We start from the raw sequence: 26,950 nt of genomic DNA, 5'->3' as shown, positions 1-26,950 counted from the left end.
GGGGACTTTTTTGGTTGTTAGTGACAGAAACAATATCTGAATTAGCTTGGGGGGAAAAAAGGGAGGCCTTGGTTGGGATAATACTAGAATATGTAACATCACCAAGGGAAGAGTTGACTGAGGAGACCCATGGAAGGACAGGGTGCCCCCAGGCCTCCGGAGTAATGGGAAACGAGGACTGCAATGCTTCTAGGACTTGCTTCCTCCACTTTTTCTTTCAGTTTCTGTCTGAAGGTGGCTTTATGGTGAAAAAAACATGGCCAGCCACGTCCCAGGCTTCCAGCACCACAGGGCACTGGCACTCCTGACCCACTTTGGGTCTGGGAAATCCTTGCGGCAACTCTGACTGGCTTGGACTGGTCAGGGCCTCCCTCAGCTGAACCCAGGGCGGGGAGGAAGAACAGTTCCCAGAGAGACAGGGGTGCTAAGCAAACACCCTGTTAATTTTCATCCCTGTAACTTTTCAGGTGTGTTGGCTTCTGAGACATAGCAAGGCCCGGTGTAACCCCCAACAAGCCGATTCAGATGGGGAGGATGGGAAGGTGGACAGGTCTTGCTAAAGGTGGATCAGGGCAGGGATAGAACCCTGAGAACTGGGGAAGAGGGGAAGGCAAAAAAGAAGTGAGACGGCTTCTTCAGAGTGCTGCTCGGGGATGAGCTGTAGGATACTCGTGGGGCCTCTGGAGGACATTCCCTGAGTCTGACCGAGGGCATTGCGGTTGCCACTTAGCCGGGATTTGTGCAGGATGGGGAGCCGGCCTTTTGTGTCCCTCCTTCTCGAACCCTGTCAGCGTCCCTCTCAGTTCTTACGGACTGCACCATTCCCATTGCCCTGTGACCCGAAGCCCCTTCATTTGCCTCACTCTCCCTTGCCAGGTTCACGGTCCCTTAAAGGGACCCCCGGCAGCCCCTCTTCTCAGCTGGCTCCCACAGTTAAAGGATGCCACCATTCCATTATCCAGTCACCCACACATTTCCCTGAGCTGTCACTGTGTGGCAGCCCTAGGCTCGGGGCGGGTGGGGGGGGGGGGACATAGTGAGCAAGGTACAGGGGCCCTGCCCTCATGGAGCTTGCATTCCAATGGAGAGATCAACAGAAACTACGCAAATAGATATGTGATATCAGTTAGTGGTAAGTGCTTTGAAGAAAAATAAAACAAGGCAGGGAGATAGTGAGAAGGGTCCTCTTACTTAGTTAGTGGTAAGTGCTTTGAAGAAAAATAAAACAAGGCAGGGAGATAGTGAGAAGGGTCCTCCTACTTAGATAGGCTAATCAGGGTGGGCTTCTCTGAGGCGGGGGCCTTTGAGCTGAGGCCTGAATGCTGTGGAGGAGTGAGCCCTGCTGAGATGGGGGAAATGGACTTCCAGGCGAGGGAAGCCAAGGGGCTGAAGGTGAGAATGTGTTTGGCTTGTGATGACCAGACCTAAGTGAGGTATCAGAGAAGAAGAAATGCAAATAGCTCTTGACCAGATGAACAAATGCCCCACCAGCCTCATAATAAGAAGAATGCAAACCAAAACCCATTGAGAACTGTGGTTATTTTGACTTTTTGCTTGCTCAGGTCAGAAACGGAATCCGAATTAGTTGGAGGAAAGCCAGGGAGGTATTGACTGGGACAATGCTATACTAGTTCACATATAGAAAGATCCTTAGATGTCCTCAATAGTAGAAGAAATGCACTGAGATAACCACATCTCACTCACCAGATAGGCAAAGGTCCAAGGCATTCTACAACACATGCTGTGGGGGAAACCCCCTTTCTCATAAATTGCCAGTGGGGAAGCAAAATGGTACAACCCCAATGGAGGAGAATTTGTCTAAATCTAGCAAAATTATCCATACATTTGCCTTTTAACCCAGCAATTTTACTTCTAGAATCTGTCCCAAAGTAGAAAAATGTGAGTAGATATAAGCCAAGCCTATCCATTGCTGCAGTAGTTAATAGCAAAAGACTGGAAACAACCCAGATACTCATCAGTAAGGGCTTAGTTGCACCAACGTGGTAAATCCACATAAGTGCACGTGGTGGAATACTATACAGCTGTAAAAAAGGAATGGGAATACTTTTACATATGACTAATGATCTCTAGGATCATGTTTTCTAGTGATAAAAGCAAGACAGAGAAAAATGTGCAAAGTATGCTATCATTTGTCAAAGAAAGGGAGGGAAAATAATACACATATATATTTATATTTTTTTTAAAGGAGAGAACAGATAAACAATAAAGATGAAATAACAGTAACCTGTATGGGAGGGAGGGAGGGATTTTGCTGGAGGAGACAGGGAGAGAAGCTAGATTTCTTTGTAGATTTATAGTTTGAGTTTTGAACCATGTAATATGCTTTATACTTATAAAACAAAATTAAATTTACTGAGAAAGCAATCCTTAGGAATCAAATTTGAAGGAAACAAACGAACCTAACTTGGTTTCCAGTTGGTGGAGGAGAGGAACTATTCCAAATGACTAAAGCACAGAAATCTCTACCATCCTTATGGGATATACCCTTAGGACAAAAAGAACTGGGGGATAAAATCTTAAATTGTTCCTACTGAATATTGTGATTCTGAAGCTGCTGTGTATTGTAGTATTGAATAAGGCAAATGAGTAATTATGTTACTGGTAAGAACCAAGATATTTGGTGTGGAAGAAGGAGGATACAGATGTATGACTGAAAAATTCTGGATTTGATTTGGAATTATCAGTCTGAACTCATGATGCACGTTATCTTTAAAACACATTTATTCAACTATACTTCAATGACAAAATAAATTTAAAAAATATAAAAGTAAGGCCTTATTATTTTTAAAAAGTTAAAAAAACACATTTATATATTTCCTAGTTCAGTCCACTAAAAGGTCTTGTAAACAATAGCTGACTCAGTGCAAAGAAGACCTCTAAGTCTATAGATTATGATCTTGAAATATGTTGAAACACTAAATGAAACTGAGAAAGAAATGACTGATTCCTTATCTGGGGCAGGAAATGGGCAGGATGAGTCTGGAACATTTTGTCCTGCCAGAAGGTGAGGTAGCCCTCAAAGACTACTGAGATTGTATCAAAAGGACGCAGGAGCCAACCTGATGAGATTCTCACCAGCAATTTAAGCATAAATAAGATAAAGCGACAGTGATGAATTGGGAGATTGGGATCGACATATATACACTAATATGTATAACATGGATAACTAATAAGAACCTGCTGTATAAAAAAATAAATAAAATTCAAAAATTCCAAAGAAAAAAGATAAAACAACAGTGGATTTAAACCCATCAAATATGTTTAGTCCACGAGTTCATAAAGATGCTTAATAAAGTTTAAAACCTCAGTGATCTTCTTTGGAGGATAATGTGAAGCAAGTCATTAAAAAAAAAAAAAAAGCTAGTTAATAAAGGAAAAGAATCAAGTGTGTATTTTGCCTATCTTACAGAAATGAAGCTCAGGGTAACTCCATAGTAGATGAGAAGTAGTTCCTTGTAATGGAAGTACTCTATGAATAAATAAAGAGGGAATACCATCATTTTGCAACTTATAAAGAGAGAGTAAATCTATGCATTGAGCATGAAGGGCTGCTAATACCACAAAAAGAGATGGCCAGGCATTACATACCCCCAATGGAAGTATACAACACCATTCATGAAGGATTCTTGCCAAACCCAAATCTATCAAGCCTCTGGATCTAATGAACAGGACCTACAGGTAAGAGAGAAACCAATTAAATGACACTATGTGGAATTCATCAAGAAAATCCAGACTGGGGAGAATTCTAAAGGACAAATAACATGGTTTTATCATCACCAACAACGAACTGCAAGGAAGAAAATAGAAGACATGGAGGAGGACTCTATAGACTAAAAGAGACATGAGAGACATAGTAGTTTAGATCCCAGCGTAAGTAAACAAAATGTTAAATAAAGGAAGGATGGAAGGATGGGACCAGGGAGGGGATGGAGAGGGGGCGGGGAGGGAAGAGAATATTGGTAGCGCAGCTGGAGGAATGTGAACACTGGCAGGACATTTGATGATATGAGGAACTATTCTTGCTTTTGAGTGTCTGTGATGATGGGTATTATGATTTCAAAAGACACGCCCTTGTCTTTACAAGACAGACACTGAAATATTTACGGATGAAATGATATGATGTCAGACATAACCGGCAATGGGTGTGAGCGGTTGGGGACATGGAACACTGGTGCTCAGACTTGAGCTTGCATCAGAATCACTGGGGGGGCTTGTTAAAATACAAATACTGGTCCTACCTACCCAGTCTTGGGTGTGGCCCAAGAATTTGCCTTTCTAACAAATTCCGGTGGTGTTGATACTGTTCATCTGGGGACCACACTCTGAGACCCACTGGCAGAGAGGAAGGAAGGTTGATCCCAAGCTATTGTTGGACTTGGGTGGTGGGTACATGAAAGCTCATTACAGTATTCTTTCGACTTCTGAATATGTCTGAGATTTTCTACAGTAAACATTAAAAAAAAAAAAAAAAAAGTGATCCAGAAGGACACATAGAGGGAGGAAAGCCTTTGATGACCCACAGTTGTAATGGGAACATCTATACTCATTAGCAAACCAGACTTGGCTGCTGCCTCTGGGATTGGAAGGTCCCCATCTCTTCCTGCCCACTTGGGGGTTAGTACCTCAGCTCAGCTGTCAATCCTCTTGGAGAACTACCTGGCCTGAGGGGTAGGGAAGTGGTCATTGTCTCAGGGTCTGCATCGTGCTGTATCCATTTCCTTAATGTGGTCAATCACTGGAAGAACCGTGGTTTGAATGAATCCTAAGATTTTTCTGGCTACTTCACCTGGAAAGTGTGCTTCTGAGCAGAGCTGTGCCAGGGTTCAGCTGTCAGTGATGGGGGTGATTACTGAACTCAGATGTCCATGTATCCTGCAAGGACCTTTCTCAAACTCCTGATCAGGACGCACCTCTATGGGTTTGAGTCCTTCTACTTGCCTTTTTAGATTCATGTATTTATTTATCCATTCACACTTCAGATATTCCTTAGAGTACCTCCTAAGTGACAGGTACTTTTCTAGCCCCTGAGAATACAGCAGGGAACAGAATAGGCAAAGACCTCTGTTTTGTGGAGATTACGTTCTAGTTGGGGATACAACAGAGAACAAGTCAAGAAATAAGTGAACAGTTTCAGATAGTGCTATGAATAAAATTAGAGAGAAGATGCTGGATAGTGATTGAGTCCGTGTGTGTGTCCATGTGCACACACGGGTACACGTATTTTATGTAGGTGATCAGGGAAGACTTCTCCAAGGAGATGACATGTGAGCTGAGAGCTGGATGGTAAAAGGAGCCGGCCATGCGGAAATCTGGAGATTTTTTTGACAAAGGCAGTAGCAAGTGGGAAGGCCGTGAGATGAGAAGGAGCTTGGAATTTTTTTAAATTTTTTTACTGTTTGGAATCCCAAGAAGACCAGTGAATCTGGGATGTGGAGAGGAAAGGGAGAAATGGTGAGCTCAGGTGGGAGGGAGAACAGACAAGAGCTAGGGTTCATAAGACCTTGTAGGCATATCCCGGGTGCTTATATACAGACCCCAGGTACCTCTCAGGCTGCCAGTTACCCCCCAGCTATCAAAAGTACATTCTATCTAGAGAAATAGGGCACAATTTTAACAGGGAAGGCCCCTAGGGACTCTAATCTATAGGAAAGTGTTTTGTATAAGCAACTGAATAGTATAATATAGCCAATTTGTTGAACCAACCTATTAAAAATCCAATAATTTTATTTCAAAATCCCTACATGCTCTCGATGCCTATAATTTCACCCTAAGTACACATTTACTCAATTTAAGATTTGATCCCCTATAGTATTACCCATCGTACAGATTTCTCTATGCCAGGTAGTACTATAAGTTATCAGTCATTTCATGCTAATAGAAATGAATTGAGAGCTGTGTCCTTGAAAAGATATTTTTAAAAAGGAAAGCATAAAGTTAGTGGACTCAAGAGTAACAGAAGGGATCTCCAGGGAAGAAACAAATCAACAAGGAGAAACTGAAGATGCATCAGGAAAAAAAACTACCTATTTTACAGTTTGGAGTGAGGCTCTACTTCCTGGCCTGGATAGACTAATGTCTTCCTGCGAAGATGTGTCAGAGCAAAGCTCTTTCTCTTGAAATAACTCATGTATACCCTCTACAGCTCTTTCCTAAACAGAAAGTGTGCAGTAATTCGTAGAGCGCTTTAAGTGAACAGAGCAATGGTTAACCTTAAACTCTCTGAACATTAGGAACTGTCATTAATATAGTGTAGCCTTTTCACGACGATGAGACCGTTCTATCCCCGAGGCAGCTTACATGGCTGGGGTGGGCAGGTCAGTCACTCCCAACGTTGCATCCGGGGACTTTATATTGGTTGCTTAAAGTCAGCCATGATGAGGATATTTACACCAAAGGAATCAGCAAATGCTACACATCAGGCTTTTCTTTTCAGAGCTGATTGTAAAATATTTACCAGCACACTGCTGCTGTGACCCTTAAAATAATAAATTTGTGGATATACCACGGCATATGAAAAAATAGCCTTGTTTTGGTTTTGCCTCTTGAACCGATGTTAGTGATATTTAAATTTGTATTCATCTTCTTGTATGCTTTACATTTCAGCTATATTTATGTATAGATAGACCCGTTCACGTACGTTCTCAAAAACCTTTGCCGGGCATTCCATGGTTGACCAGATAGACGCAAAGGGCCCCTCGAGGCTTTGTGTCACCTGGCTCTTTCCGCCTTGTTTATCCCTGGCTCTGGACAAATTTAACCTTAAATGTGCCTCACCCCCCCCCCAAAAAAAACCCCTATTCTTTCTTTGCTCTGGATATTTCTAGTCTGCGGCCCCTGCCTTGGAGGCTTTCTTCACCCCTTCTCTGTCTGACAAAGTCTTACCCATGTTTCAAGGTCAGAGCAGAAGTCATGTTCTGCTCCTTGAGGGTCATCTGCCCCAGCTCCGTTCAGCATCCAGTGGTCCCACCAAGGGCCATCTATCCCTCCTTTGCCACCATCACCATTGCCTTGCTTTATAGATGTTTGTCTCCATGTCTTATCTCCTCCCCTGGATTTTAAGCTCCTTGAGGATAGTGAATTTTACTTATTCATCATTTTATCCTTTAGAGCAACTGGTATAGAGCTTTGTACATAGTCATCACGCAGTAAATGTTAGTTGAATTATCTGCAGACATGATTTCATATTCCCCGCAGTGCCTTGGACAACACAGTAAGTGCTGTATACACACACACACACACACACACACACACACACACACACACACACACACACAGAGTTTCATCAGTCTAAATATTTCTATTTGTGGACTGATTTCATTTAACCTGGAAGTGCCTTGTTGAAGGGGAACATTAGACTCACATATAGCCCCAAATGAGGATCAAACACAAAACTTCTACCTTCAGTCTAAAATGTCACCTCTCTCATCTGCATGCAAAATTGGACCACCTTGTCCAGTCATGGGTTAGAAAGGTGCCAATCCGTTACAAATCATGACCTCTGATAGCCACTGAAGATGCACCTGCGTTCCTACTGGGCACAGATCCTGCATTCCTACTGGGCACCAGTAGAATGTAAGTTCTACTGGCATTTTTATAACCAATGATGAAATGAAAACGATTCGGATTGTTTTCCTTTGCTCACTTCTGCTGTAAAAGAAGGCTGCCCCTGTTTGGTTTGTTCATTCATTAAACAATTATTGCCTTCTCATGCCAGACACTCGGCTAAAGTCTCAAGATATAAAGATGAATTATCCACAGCCCTGCCCTTCTGGGGTTCACATTTAGGAAAAGAGACTGAAGAAGCCATCAGACATGTTCAAAGTCTCAGGCGGAATCAAGCCCCGAGGCTCCAATAATGACCCACATCAGTGCGTTTGCCCGCTAGATTCTGCCCTCTGTCCCCGCATCAGATGTTTGCTGTAACTCCTTTCCACTGCCTGCTTTTGGTTTGAATGACCTTGGAGACAGCCTGAAATCCCGAGCTTTTAGAGTTTCTGGTCTGCACGTATGTGCTTCAAATAGAAATTCACAAACCTCTAATTATCTCCTCTTAGCAGGCTGCCTACATGACTGACGACCAGCTCTCTTTAGACACTCCAAGAATGGATTTCTATGTAGCCTGTGCCCGCCCGGGATACATTAGGATGCCCAGACCATGTGTGGCCGCTCTGAACGGCACAGGGCAGTTAACAGAAGCCATGCAATTTGCAAAATGCTTCAACTTCCTGTTCATTTCTGAGGCAGAAAATTGTCACACCTTAACCTCAGGAGGCTCATCAGCAGAATAATTCCCACCCCCACCCCAAGAGAGCCTCTGCTGTCAGATTCTCCCCCCTCCCCACCCTTGCTTTTTGCAAACATAAGCACTCGGCTGAAACAACAGCTATGACTCAGTTCCTAGCGAACGCTGCCTGAATTGATTTAGTCTGAGTTCAGATTTAGCACATAATCATGTTCAATTTGCTCCACTGCACTGCCTAGAGATAAAAGGCTGGGGGGGAAAAAAATAGCTCCAGCTTGTGTCAGTCTTTGCGGTGATGTCATTGCCATCAGAGAGCCAGCCGCTCTTACTGTGCCCTGCTGCCTGAGCCGCGGCGGGCTGTGTGCGTGCAGCGGAGTGGGCTCAGGTGCCCAGCTCGGCCATCCCCAGGGCAGGGCAGCGCCCGGCCGGCCCGGAAACATCCTCCTGGAAGGCTCTTCCCAGCCCGCACAACTCGGAGGCTACCTAGCTCTTTATTGTCAATTCCGGAGGGGGAATGCCAGCCCCTAGCATGGACTGTGATGTTTCCACTCTGGTTGCCTGCGTGGTGGATGTGGAGGTCTTTACCAATCAGGAGGTTAAGGTACGCACCTGCAATCTTCTGTTTCATTGTTGCTGTTGCTGAAGCTGCTTGGAGCCTTGTTAGCTTAAGGGAACAAGACTTTGGTTCCTAGTTTTCAGCTCACGATCTGCGCTAGAAATGCATGTGGTGAGTGCCTGACTCTGTTAATTAGAATAAGTTAGACGAGGGACTGGTACATTCATTTTAAATGTGATAAGGTTCGAAAAACCGCTGTCTGTTTGTTCTTGCCTTTTCTATTAGGTGATCCCCAGTCATCCTTTTCACAGTAGACATGTTTTCCTAGTCTCTGTGTCAATAAGAATTTGCCAGTCCTTCATGCTGAGAGGGGTTTTAAATCAATGATTAAATGAAGAAAGCACGTATAATAAACATCGTACCCAGGACACCCGGATTGTGGGACATTAACCCCTTGATGGGATGTCACTTACATAGGCCGTGATGTGGTCTGCAAATTGAACAAAAGCTATTCTACAGATGGCAGTTTTCAATCCCCAGCTCTCTGGAAGTCAGAGTTGGAGAGCAGCTGTCTAAATTTCCTTTGTCAGGCAAAAGAAGCAAGTCATTTTCCCTGAACAGTTGTCCATAAAGAAAGTTCAGGCATAAATAAATTTTGCGTAGTATTCTAGGGCGCTGTCCTCACTGACTGTCTGCAGCAATTGTTTGATTGTCATGGGTAATTGTCTCCTGATGACATGCCTTCTCTTTGCTTTTCCCCTTTGGTTTTATGTTCTGAAAAAAACGTGCCATGCTTGTGAAGTGGGCATTTTGATTTCTTCTCTCATATTGAAAATAAGAACTACCAGAAGCTTCTTATTTAAACAGTTCACACACACGACAGAAAGGATAGTTGCTCATTGTGAGGTGGGAGGAAGGAAAGGAGAATTGCACCACATAATCATTTGTCACCTTCCCCTTAGTCTTTACTTAAAGGAAGACCCAGAATTCTTTATTTTGGGGTGTGCAGATGACCCCCTGGTGCTTCCCAGGTGGGAATTTATGTGTCCACTAGCATAACACATGGCTCTGTCATTCAAGATTGCAGCTTTGAACACCCTTTTGAAATGAATTCAAGAATCTGTTTTGTTGTTTCTGCATATTTTAAGTGTGTGGCCTGCGTTTACCAATTCTTAGGCCAGTGCTGTGAAGTGTCGACCACCTGTCATGCTGACGTTCCGAAAATTAGAAGGTAATGGTTTGTTGGTGCTGCTTGTGGGGTCGTGTCCACGAACGGAAACATGCCTGTAGCGACTCACAGCCCCGCTGGCCGTACACGCTGTGTACGCTCCAGAAGGCAGCAGCCCTCAAAGCCCCTCCAGTTCAAAACCAATTTAAATTCCGATGTGGGTAACTGAGTAGAGAGCCATATCCCAGCACCTGCTGGAACAGAATTATGCGTACATAAAGTAACACTTTACGATTCCCTTATCTTCTGAACCGTTCCCTTTTAATTACGTGCTGGGCCGGTGAACATCATAAAATAAATAATCTAGACTTTTTTGGTCCAAGAAATGATGGTGAGAAAATATTGATTAGGGAGCTGCAGTCCGCTAGACATTGTGCTCTTACAGGAAGGAGTTTAAAATATGCTTAGATGACGTAGGTATTTGTCATATAGACATTACGAAGAACCACTTACCCAATATTTCTCTTCTTTTAATCATTGCTCTTTTATTACTTATTTTTTATTGAAGTATAGTTGATTTACAGTGTTTCAGGTGTACGGCAAACTGATTCAGTTATATGTATATATATATATATTCTTTTTTCAGATCAGTTATATATATGTATTCCTTTTTCAGATTCTTTTTCATTATTGCTTATTACAAGATACTGTATATAATTCACTGTGCTATACAGTAGTTCCTTGCTATTTATATTTTATATATAGGAGTGCATATCTGTAATCCCAAATCCCTAACTTATCCCTCCCTCCCCCTTTCCCCTTTGGTAACCAGAAGTTTGTTTTCTATGTCTGTGAATCTATTTCTGCTTTGTAAATAAGTTCATTTGTATCATTTTTAAAGAGTCTACATATATGTGATATCATATGATATTTGTCTTTCTCTGTCTGACTTACTTCCCTTAGAATGGTCATCTTTAGGCCCATCCATGTTGTTGCAAACATGCCCAATATTTCTTAAAGGCAGACTATTTTGTGGAATTCAGGGGACACAAAATTCTTACAGCTGGTTGTACTTGAGTGGTTGGGATGGTGTCATGGAGCAGGTGGTGCTTGAACTTGCAGACGGGTAGATTTTGATACAGGAAGAGGGAAGGCACAGGGACAGGAAGGCATTCCATTTTGCAGTCAGGTGAGTCAGTGCATTTGACTGCAGTAGGATCTCTGTGAGAGACTGGAGGCGGGGGCAGAGGGGAGTCAGGGCCAGATTATAAAGCCTCTCACCCTGTTCATCAGAAATGTATGGGGTTTTCTGGGAAGACTCCCACCAGGAAAATGCATTACATATCCTTCCTGCTAAATAGCTTCGAATTACAGTTGATTTGTTTCTTTGAAACAAGTTACTTAATCATTCTATGCCTTAGTTTTCTCACCTGTAACACGGGGATAATAGTAGTTCCTACCTTGTTGGCTTGGTAGGAGGATTAAAGAAAATTATACACGTAAAACAGTTAATACAGTGCCTGACATATTTCGTGTTCAATAAATGTTAGCTGTCACCATTTTCGTCACGGTCATCTTTTTAGACGTTCTGTAGAGGTGACAGGTTACTTTCCCCAGTTTACTGGAATGTGCTATCTCCAGCTGACTTTACAATGGTGGTCCAGGACATAGGAAGTGTTTCCACTCCCATTCCCCCCCCCACTCCCCCCTCCCACACACACAGCCCAGCAACTTAGAAAACACCACCCTTCCTTTCAGACATTTAATCATTTAATGTAAATCAATGACGTTATTATCAAGCAAAATTAAGGCAGGCCAAAGAGGTCTGTTGAGAAAACCTATATGTTCCTCGTTCAAAAGTGAGCATGGCTTAGTGTCATGAAGGGACGTTCAGATGTCAAATTCTGGCACCAAAGTTTCTCCAAAGGTAAAGATCATTAGTTACCTGTTTCAGATCCATAGTGGAGCCAGGAGTTCCTTTCTTCCAAGTCCAAAATTTCCTGTCAGAGAAAAGGAAGGCACCGGTTGGGGGTCTGTTTCACCTGCCTGCGTCCAGCTTGCTTGATCTCAGGCTCTTTATTGCTTTTTACAGACTCTCCCTTTCTACCCGGAGCCCCATTGGGAAGCAACCACACCAGAGTTATGCAACCAGCAGACTTGCTTAGCAAATACAGTGGTTAATTTGAAAGGTGTGGAGAAAATGCAAATCTAGTGACTTAGAGCAATTTAGAAAGCCTTATCCTCCATGGGGGATCTCAGCTGGTTGCCCTGGGGGCCCTTCAGGCTCAAGTTCCTAAATTTTGCCAAAGCTGCTAGAGCAGTAATACCAAATAGAAGAGGAAATCAGGCAAATGCGTCCCCACATTTGTGTTTCTCCGGAAACTCCATTGGTAGTGTTGTGAGCTTAGCTGTCTGTTTGATGGCAAAGGATGCTTAGAAAGATACAGAAATTTGAAGCCCTTAATAGAAGGAAAATGACATGGTGAACTGTAGAGTTTGTGTGCGCGCGCACACGTGCGTGTGTGTGTGTGTGTGTGAACACGGGCAGAGTTGATTTTCTCCAGTGTTCTTCTCATATTCTGAAAATAGTCTCCCCCGCCCCTCAGCAAGAGCCAGATGCTTGAGGAAATGAAAGGGATCCAAAGATGGGTACTAAAATTTGTATTTTACTTTAGTCCAGTTGTTCTTAAACCTGATAACACATTGGTATCCCCCGGAGAGCTGTTAAAATATTGACGACGCTGAGGCCGCACATCCAGAACTTCTAACTTGGCTGGTCTGAGTGGAGCTGGGCATAGATGATTATATAAGGTCAGCGTCTTGTCTCTTCTAGACACAGGTAGGTACAGGTGAAGTCAGTCCCGAATTATCTAGAATACCCTCTTTTTAAACACTTTGATCCATCTTCCCGAGTGAAGCCTTGATGGATGCCGTTTCAGAAGCAATGTCTCTAAGCTATCAGAAACGTTGAGGGTCACCCAACACTCTTGGTCCAGTTCACCACCCCTGCCATCCCTCCACCTCGCTCCAAGCTAGTGGTAAAGACCCTCGTCCACTGCTGGCTGCAGCCTATAGCAGAATGCCCCCCCTTCTCCCGGGCACATCCAAGCCTGGGGCTGCCCCTTCTCTAAAGTGGGAGCTCCCCACACCAAAAAAGGGGTGGATCCTCCTCTCTGGGCTGGAGAGCTCCAGATTCACATCCCAAGGATCCAGTCCTGTCTCCATGGTCATCCAGACAGGAGACAGGAAGCTCATAAAGCTTCTTTCTACTCCTCAGGACAGGCAGGAAACGTGGCAAGTCTTATGAGAAGATCAGAAATGTCAAAGACCCTGGGAGCTGGAGATTTAGATGCAAACTATTACATTTAGAGTGGATAAACAACAAGGTCCTACTGTATAGCCCAGGGAACTGTATCCAATCTCCTGAGATAAACCATAACGGAAAAGAATACTATATATATATATATATATATATATATATATATATATATATATATATATATATATATATAAACTGAGTCACTTTGCTGTACAGCAGAGATTGACACAACAGTGTAAATCAGCTATACTTCAATAAAAAAACAAAAATAAGAACATTTGTGCGGTGCTCTTAACTCCTAACCAGATGATGCTATAAGCACTGGGAGAGAGACAAGACAGACATCCCTGCCCTCACGGAGTGCATGTTTTAACTCAGGAGGCGGACAGTGAACTAGTAAACAAATAAACGTATACTGTAATTTCAGGCAGTGATAAGGGTTTTGAAGAAAGACGAAACAGAGTGAGGGGGTGAATTACTGGAGGAGAGGTTGCACTGGGGGCCCTTTAGGCTCCTATTTCCTAAATGTTGCCCAGACTGCCAGATCAATAGTCCAGTCCCCAAAAGAGGAGGAAATCGGGCAAATGGCGTTCCGCTGTATTTGTCCCTCTCCAGAAATTCCGTTGGCCACTTTTGAATGGATGGCCAGTAGAAGCATTTCTGGCTAGGTGACAGTTTTTGAAACGTCACTGTTCCAGGGTCATTCAGGGATCTGAAGTGAGCGAAGGGACCACGTATGGATCTGAGGGAAAAGCATTCCAGTAGAGGGGACAGGAGAGGCAAAGAGAGGCCATCTTATCTGACGTGTTCTTTCCCAGCCCCGCCATTTAACCCAGTGGTCCCCAACCTTTTTGGCACTGGGGGCAGGTTTCATGGATGACAATTTTTCCACGGACGGGGGCTGGGGCATGGTTTCGGATGATTCAAGCGCATTACATTTATTGTGCACTTTATTTCTATTACTATTACATTGTCATATATAATGAAATAATTATACAACTCACCATAATGCAGAATCAGTGGGAGCCCTGAGCTTGTTTTCACTTGCCACTCACTGATAGGGTTTTGCTATGAGTCTGCAAGCCATTGATTTATCATGGTCTCTGTGCAGTCAAACCTCTCTGCTAATGATGATCTGTATTTGCAGCCGCTCCCCAGCGCCGGCATCACCGCCTCAGCTCCATGTCAGATCATCAGGCATTAGATTCTCATAAGGAGCGCGCAGCCGAGATCCCTCACATGCGCAGTTCACGGTAGGGTTTGCCCACCTATGAGAATCTAGTGCCGCTGCTGATCTGACAGGAGGCAGAGCTCAGGCGGTAACGTGAGCGATGGGGAGCGGCTGTAAATACAGATGAAGCTTCGCTCGCTCTCCCACCGCTCACCTCCTGCTGTACAGCCTGGTTCCTAACAAGCCACGGACTGGTACTGATCCATGGCCTGGGGGTTGGGGACCCCTGATTTAACCTATTTCCATCATTTGTTCATTCAGAGACCTACTGAGGCTGTCAAGATCTTATGCCATAATTTTTATTTTTTTAACGCTGCTCCTTTTTAGAAATAGTGCTTAAGCTAATTCCCTCATGTTATGTTTTAAGCCTGGTGGTTCTCTTGGAGGAAGGGGAAATATAAGCAGAAATTTGTTCTCAGCATGATAATTTTTCATACGCTTGAACTCTTAGGATCACTGTAGGACTTTTCTTTCCCTTCTAAAAGTCTAGGGCCTTTGCAAGGTGACTCATAAGTCGTACTTTCTCTCCTCTGCTTTTGAGAATTTCCCAGTATCCTCCTAATCCATGCAATCTTGGGCAAGTCTCTTAACCTTTCTGGACACATGGTGATTATGCTGAGGAAAATGCCAATGCTTTGTATATTTTGTTTTCCTTTTTCACACAAAAATGTGATGTGACTGACTCAAAGTCTGTCATGCTGTTGCATGAGTTCTGAAAAAAAAAACAAAAAACAAAACCCCAGCACATCTTAGCCGTTTAGTACAAAGAAATCTCTTTGGCACTTGAACCACTGGAAATTTCACGACTTGTTTTGTTCGGCTGGATTCGTAGGAGGAGAAGGATGGAGCAGAGTTGGTGTGATACGCTTTGCCCTCTGCTTTGGGGAGAGACAGATGACACAAATGAAGATGTGGGTATTGGGCATGGGGATTGATTTGGAAGAGAAACTTGTGGGTATTTGTTAGGAGAGCTTGTCAGGCTTCATGCCTATTTCTTATGCTTTTTGCAAATGCAGTGCTGGGCAGAGGATCTGGCTTCAATCATGACTTTTTGGTTCTGTAGAACTCTAAAGGTCTTTCAGAATCTTCAGAAACCATTGTGTTCACTCAGTAACTTATAAGAATTTGAGTTGTGTATGATTTCATTCTCAAACACTGAAACCCTCTGGAGATATTCATGGCAACTTTTAGGAACCAAAATGTTAAGTTAACAGAAACTCTTATTCTCTGTTCAATGACTGGAATTTTAAATAATATTTGTTACATGTCTCCAGACCACTTTTAGTTTCTGAACACCAAAAGGGAGTGTGTGGGGAGACTGGGGGAGGGGGAATGGGGTGACCTGCCCATAACAGATTCTAATCCTCCAGCACAACAAAAGCGTGTTCTTCCTCTGCTAATAAAATGGACCAGAACTGAGGCCATTTTGGAAACCAATGAAACAATACAAAACTGAATGTTAGACATTAACCCTAAAAAATACTTGAAGAAACTTAACGTTCTTAAAAGTGCACTGTTGAATATTATCTTGCCTCTGAAGAAAGTAGCAAACACCTTTCACAGATTGGGAAGAAGGGATTTTATGCAAGTGACAGATGCTCCCTGAGAAGGTTAACAGGCGGATTCCTCAGCCACGTGTCACACTAGGGAAAGACAAGGTACAGTATTCAACTAACGACATTGTGAGGCAGGAAAGCCAACTGAAAAGTTGCTTCTCTGTTTAGAATCTTTTAACTGTTGGAAAGTAATTCAAACATTGACAGTTGCTACCTCTAACGTGAATGGCAGATTTATTCAAAACAGTAACAACAAAGCAGTATCTTCATTAACATCGTTCTCCTAAAGAAACCGATTTTAAGGGCTTCCCTGGTGGCTCAGTGGTTGAGAGTCCGCCTGCCGATGCAGGGGACACGGGTTCGTGCCCCGGTCCGGGAAGATCCCACATGCCGCGGAGCGGCTGGGCCCGTGAGCCATGGCTGCTGAGCCTGCGCGTCCGGAGCCTGTGCTCCGCAACGGGAGAGGCCACAGCAGTGAGAGGCCCGCGTACCGCAAAAAGAAAAAAAAAAAAAAAGAAACCGATTTTAATGTAAAACTCAGAGTACCATTTGCATCCTTAGTGATTCTGAGTACAACTATCAGTAATTTATAATAGTCTGTTTTAGTACTTTCTGATGAAGCTTAAAATTGACAAATAGAAAAGAAAATGATTCCTGAAACATTTATTGTCACTGGGTATATTTACGTTGTAAACTTAAATGGCATCACAGCTTTGTGGTGAAGAACCCAGCTTTCCAGGGAGGTCATCGACCCTCCAGCCCATTCCTGGCCTAGAATTTCTTAAAGTAAGGGGACAGTATCTTTACATAAAGGGAATGTATCTCTTCCAAGCTCTAAATCTAAGCCGATTCCAAAAGATTAGTCAAAAGAACATTGCGAGATTATTTAATGAGGTCTTCAAGCAGGTAAAAAGAAGTTGTGAACTCTTCACTCTATCTAGAATGGATCATTTATCTTAAAACTGAGAATAAAATATCCACCAACTTAGACCTTCCCTAGAAAATACTCACTGGATGTGCCTTTGTAGTCCTCTTTGGGGTAAATGTATCCAAGGGGAAAAATATACACAGGCGCACACACACACGTGAAAATGCATTGTATGTATATACTATATATAAATGTATTTTTTCTTCCGTAACCCTGGAAGGTTTCTTTCTGTTCTGCTCCGGCCCTATCTAACCAGCTATTGGAAACTGTGGGCTCTTAACCATGTCAAGAGATGAAGATCCCAGAGAAGGCTCCTGGCAAAAAGTTGAACAGAAGTCTAAACAATTGCTAAACAGTTTCTCCGGGGTGGGGTGGAGGTGGCAGGGGGACACGAAGAAATGCATGGCCTTTTGTTTTTATTGTTACATGCCAAGGAAATGTTTACATCTTGACAGTCCAGTAGCACAATTACTCTCCAGAATCTACTATACCAGCTCTGAACTATGAATTTTTTTTTAAAGGTTTTCAAAATGATCTTGACCCTTCAGCTTCCAGAAAGATAACTTTAACAAATGTATCCTTCTTTGTTATATTGGACTTCAGACCGGCTTTCATTCTCCGCTCCAGCTTCACCCAAATAACATCTTCACTAATATTCTACTTGTCCCAACGATCAGATTGTTTGCTACCTAGTTGTAAGATTTATTTCCTGCATCTCTGATGGGTCTAAAGGAATATGCAAGCAGTGTTTATGCTGTGCCCCAAAGATTTGATGGGGGGGGGGCATTTACTAAGTTGAGCATTAAACCATCTCACATGATGGCAAATGTAACCCCCCAGAGATAGTCATTTTCATGGATCGATATTTTATGTTATCAAGATGGACAATTTTAAAAATTCTAACAACCTTCTTCTTCACTAAATACTTCTGAGTACATGACACACACCAGGATACCCCTTGTCATCCCCATAATAGCCCGGGGCATCTATTTTTCTGCCCCGTTTTAAACAGGTTCCTGATCAGAGAAGTTAAATTTTTGCACAAGATCACACAGTATTAATTGACAGAACTGGGACTCAAACTGTGGTTTGCTTCACTCTTTCCCCTACTGAAATATCCCTAAGGATTAACAAGCCATTAATCGATTATTGGGGGGAAAGAAGAGATAAATATCTCAGAGGATAAGACATTGAACTCATATGTAGTATTTCCTCTAGTGTTCAAAACACTGTTTTTGTCTTCTATTACTTATCAGTTTAGGGAGTTCTACTTTACATAAATCAGTAGTAGAGATCATTTTACTTTTCTCAGTAAATCTAACATGATGGCAGTTCTAGGCATAGCATCTGTTTTGGATTTCATCTGAAAATTTGTTTCTAAACCTAATAATGCCATCTAGTTGGGGAGAAAAATAAGTGCTGGAAAACCCAGGAGCTCACCAATAGGCGGATAATAACTGGTATGGCAGTTCCGCCCCCTCTTTCTGCATGTCGGAGAATATTTTCCAGGACTGGGTGAAGGGTGATCTCTGAAGAATTGTAGAACAGCAGTGTTGAAAGTTTTCATTGCAGTAGTAATATTTTACTTTTGGACAGGGCTTTCCAAATTATACAAAAACTCAGCTTTCTCTCTGGAGATCTACAAGGTTAAACAAGACCACACAGTTCCTCAGGGGAAGCTTAGACTGGGATTAGTTCACAACACTGCTCAAGATCTCTTGGTTTATTATTATAGCCTGTATCAATGGTACATCGAAGACAATTGATTTCATCTTCTGTGACTTCACTGTACCTTTAGGTATTGACTAAGAAAACCTCTCAGGCCACCTTTCCTGGAACAGGATACGTAAGCAGTGAGCAAAGTTAATAATAGCAACAGTGTATTGAGCACTTACTATTTGTCAGGCACTGGACAAAGTGCTTTTATTCATTCATTCATTCATTCATTCATTCATCAAATATATACTGAGTGCCTTCCATACTCAAGACCTCACACTAGGTTCCAGAGATACAGAGGGTAACAGTCCTGTTGGACTCAAAACTCTGTGCTCTGTCATTATGCAGTGTTGGCCTTTATTCCACTTGGTTCCATTTTTCCCAAAAAAACAATGCTGTTTCGACCTCCAAAGAGGCCTCCTTTGCTGACTTAGGGCATGTGAGAAGGAAGCAAGTCCAGCCTCCAAGTCAGATATCCTGGTTAGAATTCTCTATTTGGCCACTTGGCCACTTACTGTGTGACCTTAAGCAAGGAGCCTTACCTCTCTGTGCCTCAGTTTCCTCAATTACAAAAGGAAGAAAATAATAGTGCTTACCTGATCACCTGACAGACAGAACACGCCCCGGTAATGTTAGCCTTTATCATTATCCATCCTCATCATCAATTATCATCACGATCAGTAAACTTCTCATATAGAGTTTTGAGTTTTCTTCTCAAGGCACTTCACCTATAATAGGGGCACTGCCCCTATTATTATCAGACACTTGCCTGTGGTTTTCAGCTCATCTTTGCACAGAGGAAGCAGTGCCCTACCTCAGCGACACTCTGAGGTCACAGAACCAGAGAGGGAAGCAACTGGTTCAGCAGGGGAGTGAGGAACCACAGACCCAGACAGTTGGTCTTGACTTCCAGACCCAAGGCCAGTTTTAATAAGCATTCAGAGAACACGGCATATGGCAGAATACAGAGGCTTTAAGGCAGGATGCCCATTAAGGAAAAGAGAAGTTGAACTCAGAACCCCTTTCTTCAAAACATATTTAAACACCTCTCTCTGAGCAGGAATTTTAAATGGAGTTGTTGACTAGTTTCACCACAGTTATGCTAAACCATAATTGCAGTACTTTCAATATTGACCTTTACTTCCCATATCTACTTTAAAACTGTGGTGATAGGTGGAAATTAGATTAATTATCCAGGCTAAGCTCAATTTCTCTTTTGCCTAATAGGCCTTTTGCCCTAGAAACTCTGTTCTGCCATGCACACCTACCTATGACTGCTTATTAACTTGTATCATAACTAGCAAATCATTCTGTGATACTTAAAACAAAACAAAATAAAAACTAAGCTAAAGTCCTACTATTCATTGCCTGGATGAATAAGCAGTAGACCAGAATTATTAATGAGAGGGATAGTAGATGATCTATTTTATATTCTTTCTCTGTAGGGGATTGTTCCATACATCGGAATGCTCAGCAAAATAATATTCTATATTTAAATAACACTTAGCATATGATTAACCACACTTGATGTTTATGTAGGCCTCAGAAGACTTGAACTCTCTTTCAGTGAGTGTGTCCTCAGGCCACCCCTCTGTTATAGGTGGGAAGTATTATTCTCTCAATGAGAAATTCAGGTTAGAAGTGTTCTCCAAACCCAATCAATAGAGAGATTCAAGTTTGCTCCTTGTTACTTCACATTCTTTTTTTTTTTAATGTATTTTATTGCAGTGTAGCTGATTTATAATGTTGCATTAATTTCTGCTGTACAGCAAAGTGATTCAGTTATACATATATATACATTCTTTTTCATATTCTTTTCCATTATGGCTTATCACAGGACATTGAATATAATTGCTATACAGTAGGACCTTGTTATCCATTCTATATATAATATGTATAATATTTTGCGTCTACTAATCCCAAACTCCCAATCGTAACCTCCTCCAAACCCCCTCCTTCTTGGCAAACAGAGGTCTATTCTGTATGTCTGTGAGTCTGTTTCCGTTTCGTAGATATGTTCATTTGTGTCCTATTTTAGATTCCACATATAGTTACTTCACATTCTTATTCCATAACTCTTGGAGGCAAAACCAAGAAACAACTTGGTACAACTTGGGATAATGGTATAGTGGCTTGTTCTTTGGAGGCAGAAAGACCTGAATTCATGCTATGTCTTATTTATGACTTTCCTCATACATTAAAAAAAAAGATACAGTTTAGGTTAAGGGCTATTGAGATGTAAATGATCAATAAAGTATTGCTGATGCCTGCATTTAGCATGAGTAGGGCATCTCATCCATTCATTCTACATTTAACAAACATGGCAGAGCACTTGGTAGGTAGCAGGCGCTGCTTCAGTACTTGGGATGGAAGCATGCCTCCTGCCCTCAAGGAGTTCATAGCTGATGGAGGAGTGAAGGTAATAAATAGATACATAGAGTTTAGAAAAGGCCATGGTTTGAATAAGCCCAGTACACTGTGAAAACTTCTGGGAGGGAGGTCTGGAATGAAGAGGAAAGGTTTCCCCAAGGAAGTAACTCTTGAGTTACTGCTTTAAAGGTTAAGTAGGTGTGCGACAGGTGAACGAAAGGTGGAAATCAGAGAGGGGCTCCCTGGGAGAGAGAGAGGAGTCTGCAGCACAGCAGAAATGCCAGGAGAGTGGTGACTCCTAGGAGGTAGACCCCTGGGCGGGTGCTGGATTGTACAGAGGCTGGGCCCACTTTGCGAAGGAATTTGGATGTTATGCTCAAGTCCAATCACATGGGCCATGGGAAGCATCTTAAACAGGGGAGTGACTGTCCACCTGGTGTGACACAGGGTCCCCTCTGGTGGTAGTATTACTGTGGCTGCACCAAGGCTGATGCTGCAAAGAGGCTATAGCATGGAGGAGGGGCTGCCGCCAGCCAGCCAGGCAGAGTGGGAATCTGCAGAGTCCGAGCATCCGTGAGTTACGCTCATAATCTTTTGTTAGATTCCCTGTCTTGTGTTTTTAAAGAGGAAAGAGGTCAAAACAGGAAAGCAGCTGCTTGCGGAAGTCATTAGGTTGCTATTCGACGAGTTTGAAGGGGAAGGGCATATATGTTAGTGCTACACCCAGGATATGCAGGGATGCATTCAATTCAGCAGGCGTATACTGATCGTTTTCTAGGGCCAGGAGTCGAAAATCCAGGAATCCAAATGCTGGTCCCCTCCCTGGGGAATCACTGGGCAAGGGAGGCTGACTTAGAATAACAGGCAAATATCTTTTATCCAATAAGTCTGCCCTATTGCTTCTTCAAATTTCTAATAACTGAGAAATAGAAATTCAGTGATGTTGAATGCTGGACCTAGAATATTCTGGGTTCCTCCTGAAAGCAAATACACATAGAGGGAAAAAAAGAAAAAAGAAACCTGCAATATTTCGCTAAAATATGTTCCTAGGGGCTACATATTTGTGTAGCATACACAAATCAAACAGCAAGAAAAGTTTAGGAATTCCCTGGCGGTCCAGTGGTCAGGACTTGGCGCTTTCACTGCCAAGGGCCGGGGTTCCATCTCTGCTCTCGGGGAACTAAGATCTCACAAGCCTCGTGGCCCAGCCAAAAAAAAAAAAAAAGAGAGAAAGAGGGAAAGAAAAGTTTGATGCCATCTCTTGTTAGTCAAAATGACTAGAGAACTCAAGTTGCAGAATTGACCTATGTTAAATGACAGCCCAGAAGCAGTTCATGAATCCTCAAAACACACAGTCTAGAAGGAGTTGGTCGAATTTCATGAGACAGGTAATCTTTGATCTGGGGTTTGAAAGGCGTGGCAGGTACTAGTAGGCTCTCTCTCTCCAGCCTGGCTACTCCCTTCCAGGTCAGCTGGTGAGATTAGAGCCCCGGCAGGCTGCCTCTCCCATCCCGTCTCCATGACTTGGCACTTGCCGTTCTTCCACACTGACTGAGCATCCCACACCCTTCCCTGCTTTATGTACGGCTGCTGTCCTCTTGGGTAGTTCTGTCTGTTTGAAGATAGGTCTGTATTGACAGATGGCAAGGCCATCTCTAGTCAGATCCAGAGTATCATTCAGATCCTTTGCAGTCAGTGGCTAGGGCTGGTATTAGGCTGAATAAGCTAGCAAGTTTCTACCCCGGTGGGTACTGAGACGTCTTCAGGTTTCCTCTGCCTTTCATTAGATGCAACAGAGCCCATGATGCAGCCATGGCTTTGGGGAGACTGAAGGAGGGCTGAACCAAGAGTCAGAAGCCCAAGGTGCAGGTCTGCAGGCCACTCAAGAAATTTAACTTCTCTCATAGACCATTGGAATGAAAAATGCCTAGATGAGCAGTGGGCGCCATGCAGAGGGAATGGGTTTTGGATTCAGACCAGTCTGGGCTGGAGCCCTAACCCTGACAGTTACTGGCTTTGCAGCTGCGGGAAGTTTTCTTTATCTCTGAGTCATGGTCTTCTGATCTGTAAAGTGGGTATAAAAATGCTGCTCTACAGAGTAGAGTAAGACTGTAAAGAATGAAGGCACTCAATAAGCGGCTATGATTTCTCTTGTCTCTTTCATCTCTAAACACTGATGATGAAAATACCTTAAATTCAACTGAGTCCAATAGTGAGATTTAGCTCTGTTAAAAACAACGCAGTGGTTCTGCGATATTGAAGATAACGTTATCAGCTCCATCCACAGAATTATATGTCATTTTTCTGAAATCCACACAATTTTCTGAGTAACATTCCTACATAGGGCATCATCCATTGTAGTGAAAAAAATAAAATTAAAATCCATCAGGTCTTTCAAGGCTGCAAAAAATATATAATAACTCAGGTCAAATTCTCCCATGTCACTAATATTAATGATATCAATTGCTTCCTTTGGTTCAACACTGTGGCAAAAATCAAAAACATGTTCAGAGCAGCTATTTATTCGCCAGTACTGAGGAGAGAGAAGCAGGCAGAGATCATGTGTTAGGTCAACTAAGAGATTTCTTTGGAGGAACCATGAATCAGTCTTTATTCTTTTTTACAAATACTGGAAAACAAAGTTTGTTGGACCAGGACACTATGTGCCCCCATTCAATCCTCCTTCTCATTTATGTTATAGAATAGAAGCTCTGAGCACAAAAATTTTATAATGACTTCCTGATGACGTTGCAGCTCCAGATTCTTTCTTGTGCATGAATGGGAAATAAACTCAAAAAGTACTTTAAGCTCTTGAATTCTGAATGAGCACAATATAATCAACCCTGAATGCCTCAACTTTCCCTTGAACCTTCTGCTTGATCCACCTACACAGTTATTCCAGGCAATTATCATCATTACCGGGGCTTGGAATCTGGAACAATCTTTACTCATCAGCCCCTTTTATTGACTTTCCACATAAGCAGAAGCAAATCTTTTCAAGTCTTTCCATTCAATCCAAGTTCAAGGCTATTTCAAGTATCTAATCTGAATGGAGCACCAAAGAGTAATCTCTGTAAAAGATTAAAAGTGTAATCTCCAAAGAGTAGAAAACTCAAAGTCCTACAGTCTAGCAGGACTGACTAGTATAAGTGCCAGGAGAAAGGTGCAAATTTAGTAACATGGGGCTTCCAGGAAGAATGATTCCCTTCACACTGGGCACCTCAGATCTAGTTTCATCTAAAAGTAACTTTTTTAGATCAGAAGTTGCAAAATGACCACCTGTGAGCCAGATCCACATTTGGATTTTATTTGGCCTGTACAGCATTGTTTTGTTAAATTGAATTCTTTGCTAGCCTTTAAAATTTGGGGAGGTTTTATATTTAAAATCTATATCCCTGCTTCTCTTAAAAGATTGGCAGAGCTGGCATCACTGAGTCACCCTTCCCACCAGCTACAACTGGCTCAAGAGGTTGCCCTTTTCAACAGAACAAGCATTCTCCAATCCCCACCACTCTCTATTGCCCTACACTTGCCTACTCCAAGTCTAGGCAGGAAGTAGTGGAGGACAATGCTGTAAAGTGAGGAGTGAGAATAGTCCTGCTGTGGATGCCCTTGAGCACCAACCAAAGCATTGCAATTAATTCCATGAACCATAGGGATCATCAGAGTGTTAAGAGCCATCATTTAGGAAGATCACAGTGCCTCAGGCATCCAGCCTAGAGAGGAGAAAGGAGAAAACAAGGGAAGGGAGAGGACAGGGAAATCAGTAAGGAGGTTGTTATCATTCTTTAAAACCCGCGTCTCCATTTTTTTATCCCTCTTTCTTAATCCTACATGGAAATTCTGTAGACTGAACTAGAAAGAATGCTGGACTGTAAGTCAGAAAACTGGGCTCCAGTTACAGGTCTGCCCTTGCTAGCTAGCACAGTGCGTGGGCAAGATTTGGGCTTTCTAGTCCTCCCTTTGCTCGTGATGAAGGGAGCCATGAGGATAACGTTGACCTCCCAGGATTATGGTGGGGATTAAGCAACACAGCATTTTGGACAGTCTTCATGGACTATATTACCACCCCCTCCTGACTTCATTTCCGCAAACTTCTCCATATTATCAGGCTTACCCCCATCTCTTTCCTGTTGATCAGCTTTGACTTTATTCCAATTATTTCCCAGCTTGGATTCCTCCTGAGCTGCTTCTTATTTTCGCCTTCTTAGTTGAGGCTTCAAGTCAGGGTTTCAGGGTGGAAAGGACTCGAGGGACAACTAAGGACCTCCTACTTGCTGTAGCCATCTCCCCTCCAGCATCCCAGCCTCTGCTTGAACCCCTCCAGGAACGGAGCCCTTACTCCTTACTGTGACTGTTTTCATGATTATTCATTTTTTCTGCTGAAACCCTGTAATTTCATCCCATGTGTCCTAGTAGTCGTGTGCTCTGTGAGCAAACAGAGCAAGTCTGCTTCTTTGCCAGAAAAATACTCTTGCTCTTTGAAGACAGTTATCAGCCCCCGCTCCCCACTGCCTGATATTCCTCTTCAGATTAAATTTGCAGTTTCTCTGGCTTATCCTTTATATGACATGGTCACAAGTCCCCCCTCTCATCCTGAAGTTCTGCCCAACTTACACCGTCTTTCCATCACCAGCTGCTCTTCCCTTCCCTCCCCTCCTTATCCAGCCGTTCTGCACTTAGACCCTTGGTCTCATCCCACCCTGGACTATGCCAAGAAAGCACCCTGAGCCCACCCCAGGCCCCCACAGTTGCCTTACCTTTCCCTTCATTCAAACTTCTCACATTCCATGCTTTAAATTGGGCCGTTTGTCTAAGATAAGAGTTCATGATCTCCAGAGTCATTAATGGAGCCGTATTCGGCATACCCATAATGTTGAACATTATTGAGTGTTTACCCCTGTACTTAAGCGTACGTCCCATATCGTCTCATTGAATCGTCACACTCCCACGTAAGTCAGTACTGTTATCACCATCCCTCTTTCACAGTTGGGGAGAGGGAGCCTTTGCAGACGAAGGAACCACTCAGGTGGCAGCGTTAGGATCAAACCCAGGCTGCCTGGCTCGGAGCCTGTGCTTCTCATCACTGCCCCGGGCCTCCTCTCAGCATCTTTGTCTGAGGGCTATTCCTGAGTATCCTGTCGTTTGTTTATTTGTTGCATAATTACTTTAGGGCTTTCACAAGATTTAATAGAAAGTGTAATTACAGTCAACATTACTGTCATGCATGAAGGCTTCTTTCCTTCCTCCTGCTTGTTTCAATAAAAGCCTCTAAAGCCGTAGCCTGGCCACCACCATCTTCAGGAAGATTTCTAAGAGGATGTTACGGGATGGTCCAAAGGCAGGAGGATATATTCAAACCCTAAGCTTTGCAGTGCATTTCCCCACCTCTCCTCATTCCGCTTTTTTGCTCTGTTTTTGTCCATAGCACTTATTTTATAATGTATGATATAATTCACTTATTTATTTTTGTTTAGTATCTGTCTCCTCTCACTAGAATGTAAGCTCCGTGAGGGCAAAAATATTGTATTTTGTTTATTGCTGCATCCTCAGCTTGGCACAGAATAAGAGCACAATAAATATATGCTGAATGAACGATACGGCAAGAAAGCATTCCACCTCCTTTTGAACATGGACCTTTGACCTTCGAGGTTTGTTGCTCTCGACAATCACCTTGACCCCCTTGCCTCCATCACCCTTATCCTCACACACACTCTCTAGCTAATGTCCACTCAGCCTTGAAGCCTCAGCTCACCTGGGCTTGGATTTCTACCCGAGCCTTAGCAGTTCCCTGTGCTTCCTTGTCACCCTGTGTTTGTCTCTGTCACTGTCCTTCCTGCTTT

General features: G+C 43.0%; 1 protein-coding gene across 3 annotated transcripts in view; it reads left to right on the top strand.

Moving 5' to 3' along the window:
- The window catches only part of RCAN2 (regulator of calcineurin 2), a 264,615-nt gene that overhangs the window by 160,909 nt on the left and 76,756 nt on the right, over positions 1 to 26,950 (top strand). Inside the window, exon 1 of one of the 3 annotated variants that reach the window (XM_067006338.1) lies at positions 8,479 to 8,864. The exons of the other annotated variants lie outside the window; for them this stretch is intronic. Coding sequence (XP_066862439.1) covers positions 8,778 to 8,864 — 87 coding nt within the window. The 5' untranslated portion in view covers positions 8,479 to 8,777. Of the gene's footprint in view, positions 1 to 8,478; positions 8,865 to 26,950 lie in introns of those variants that run through there. 3 annotated transcript variants of the gene reach the window in all.

Source organism: Kogia breviceps, chromosome 10 (assembly GCF_026419965.1).
Source record: "Kogia breviceps isolate mKogBre1 chromosome 10, mKogBre1 haplotype 1, whole genome shotgun sequence".
Taxonomy (NCBI): Eukaryota; Metazoa; Chordata; class Mammalia; order Artiodactyla; family Physeteridae; genus Kogia; species Kogia breviceps.
This window is presented reverse-complemented; position numbering and strand designations above follow the sequence as displayed.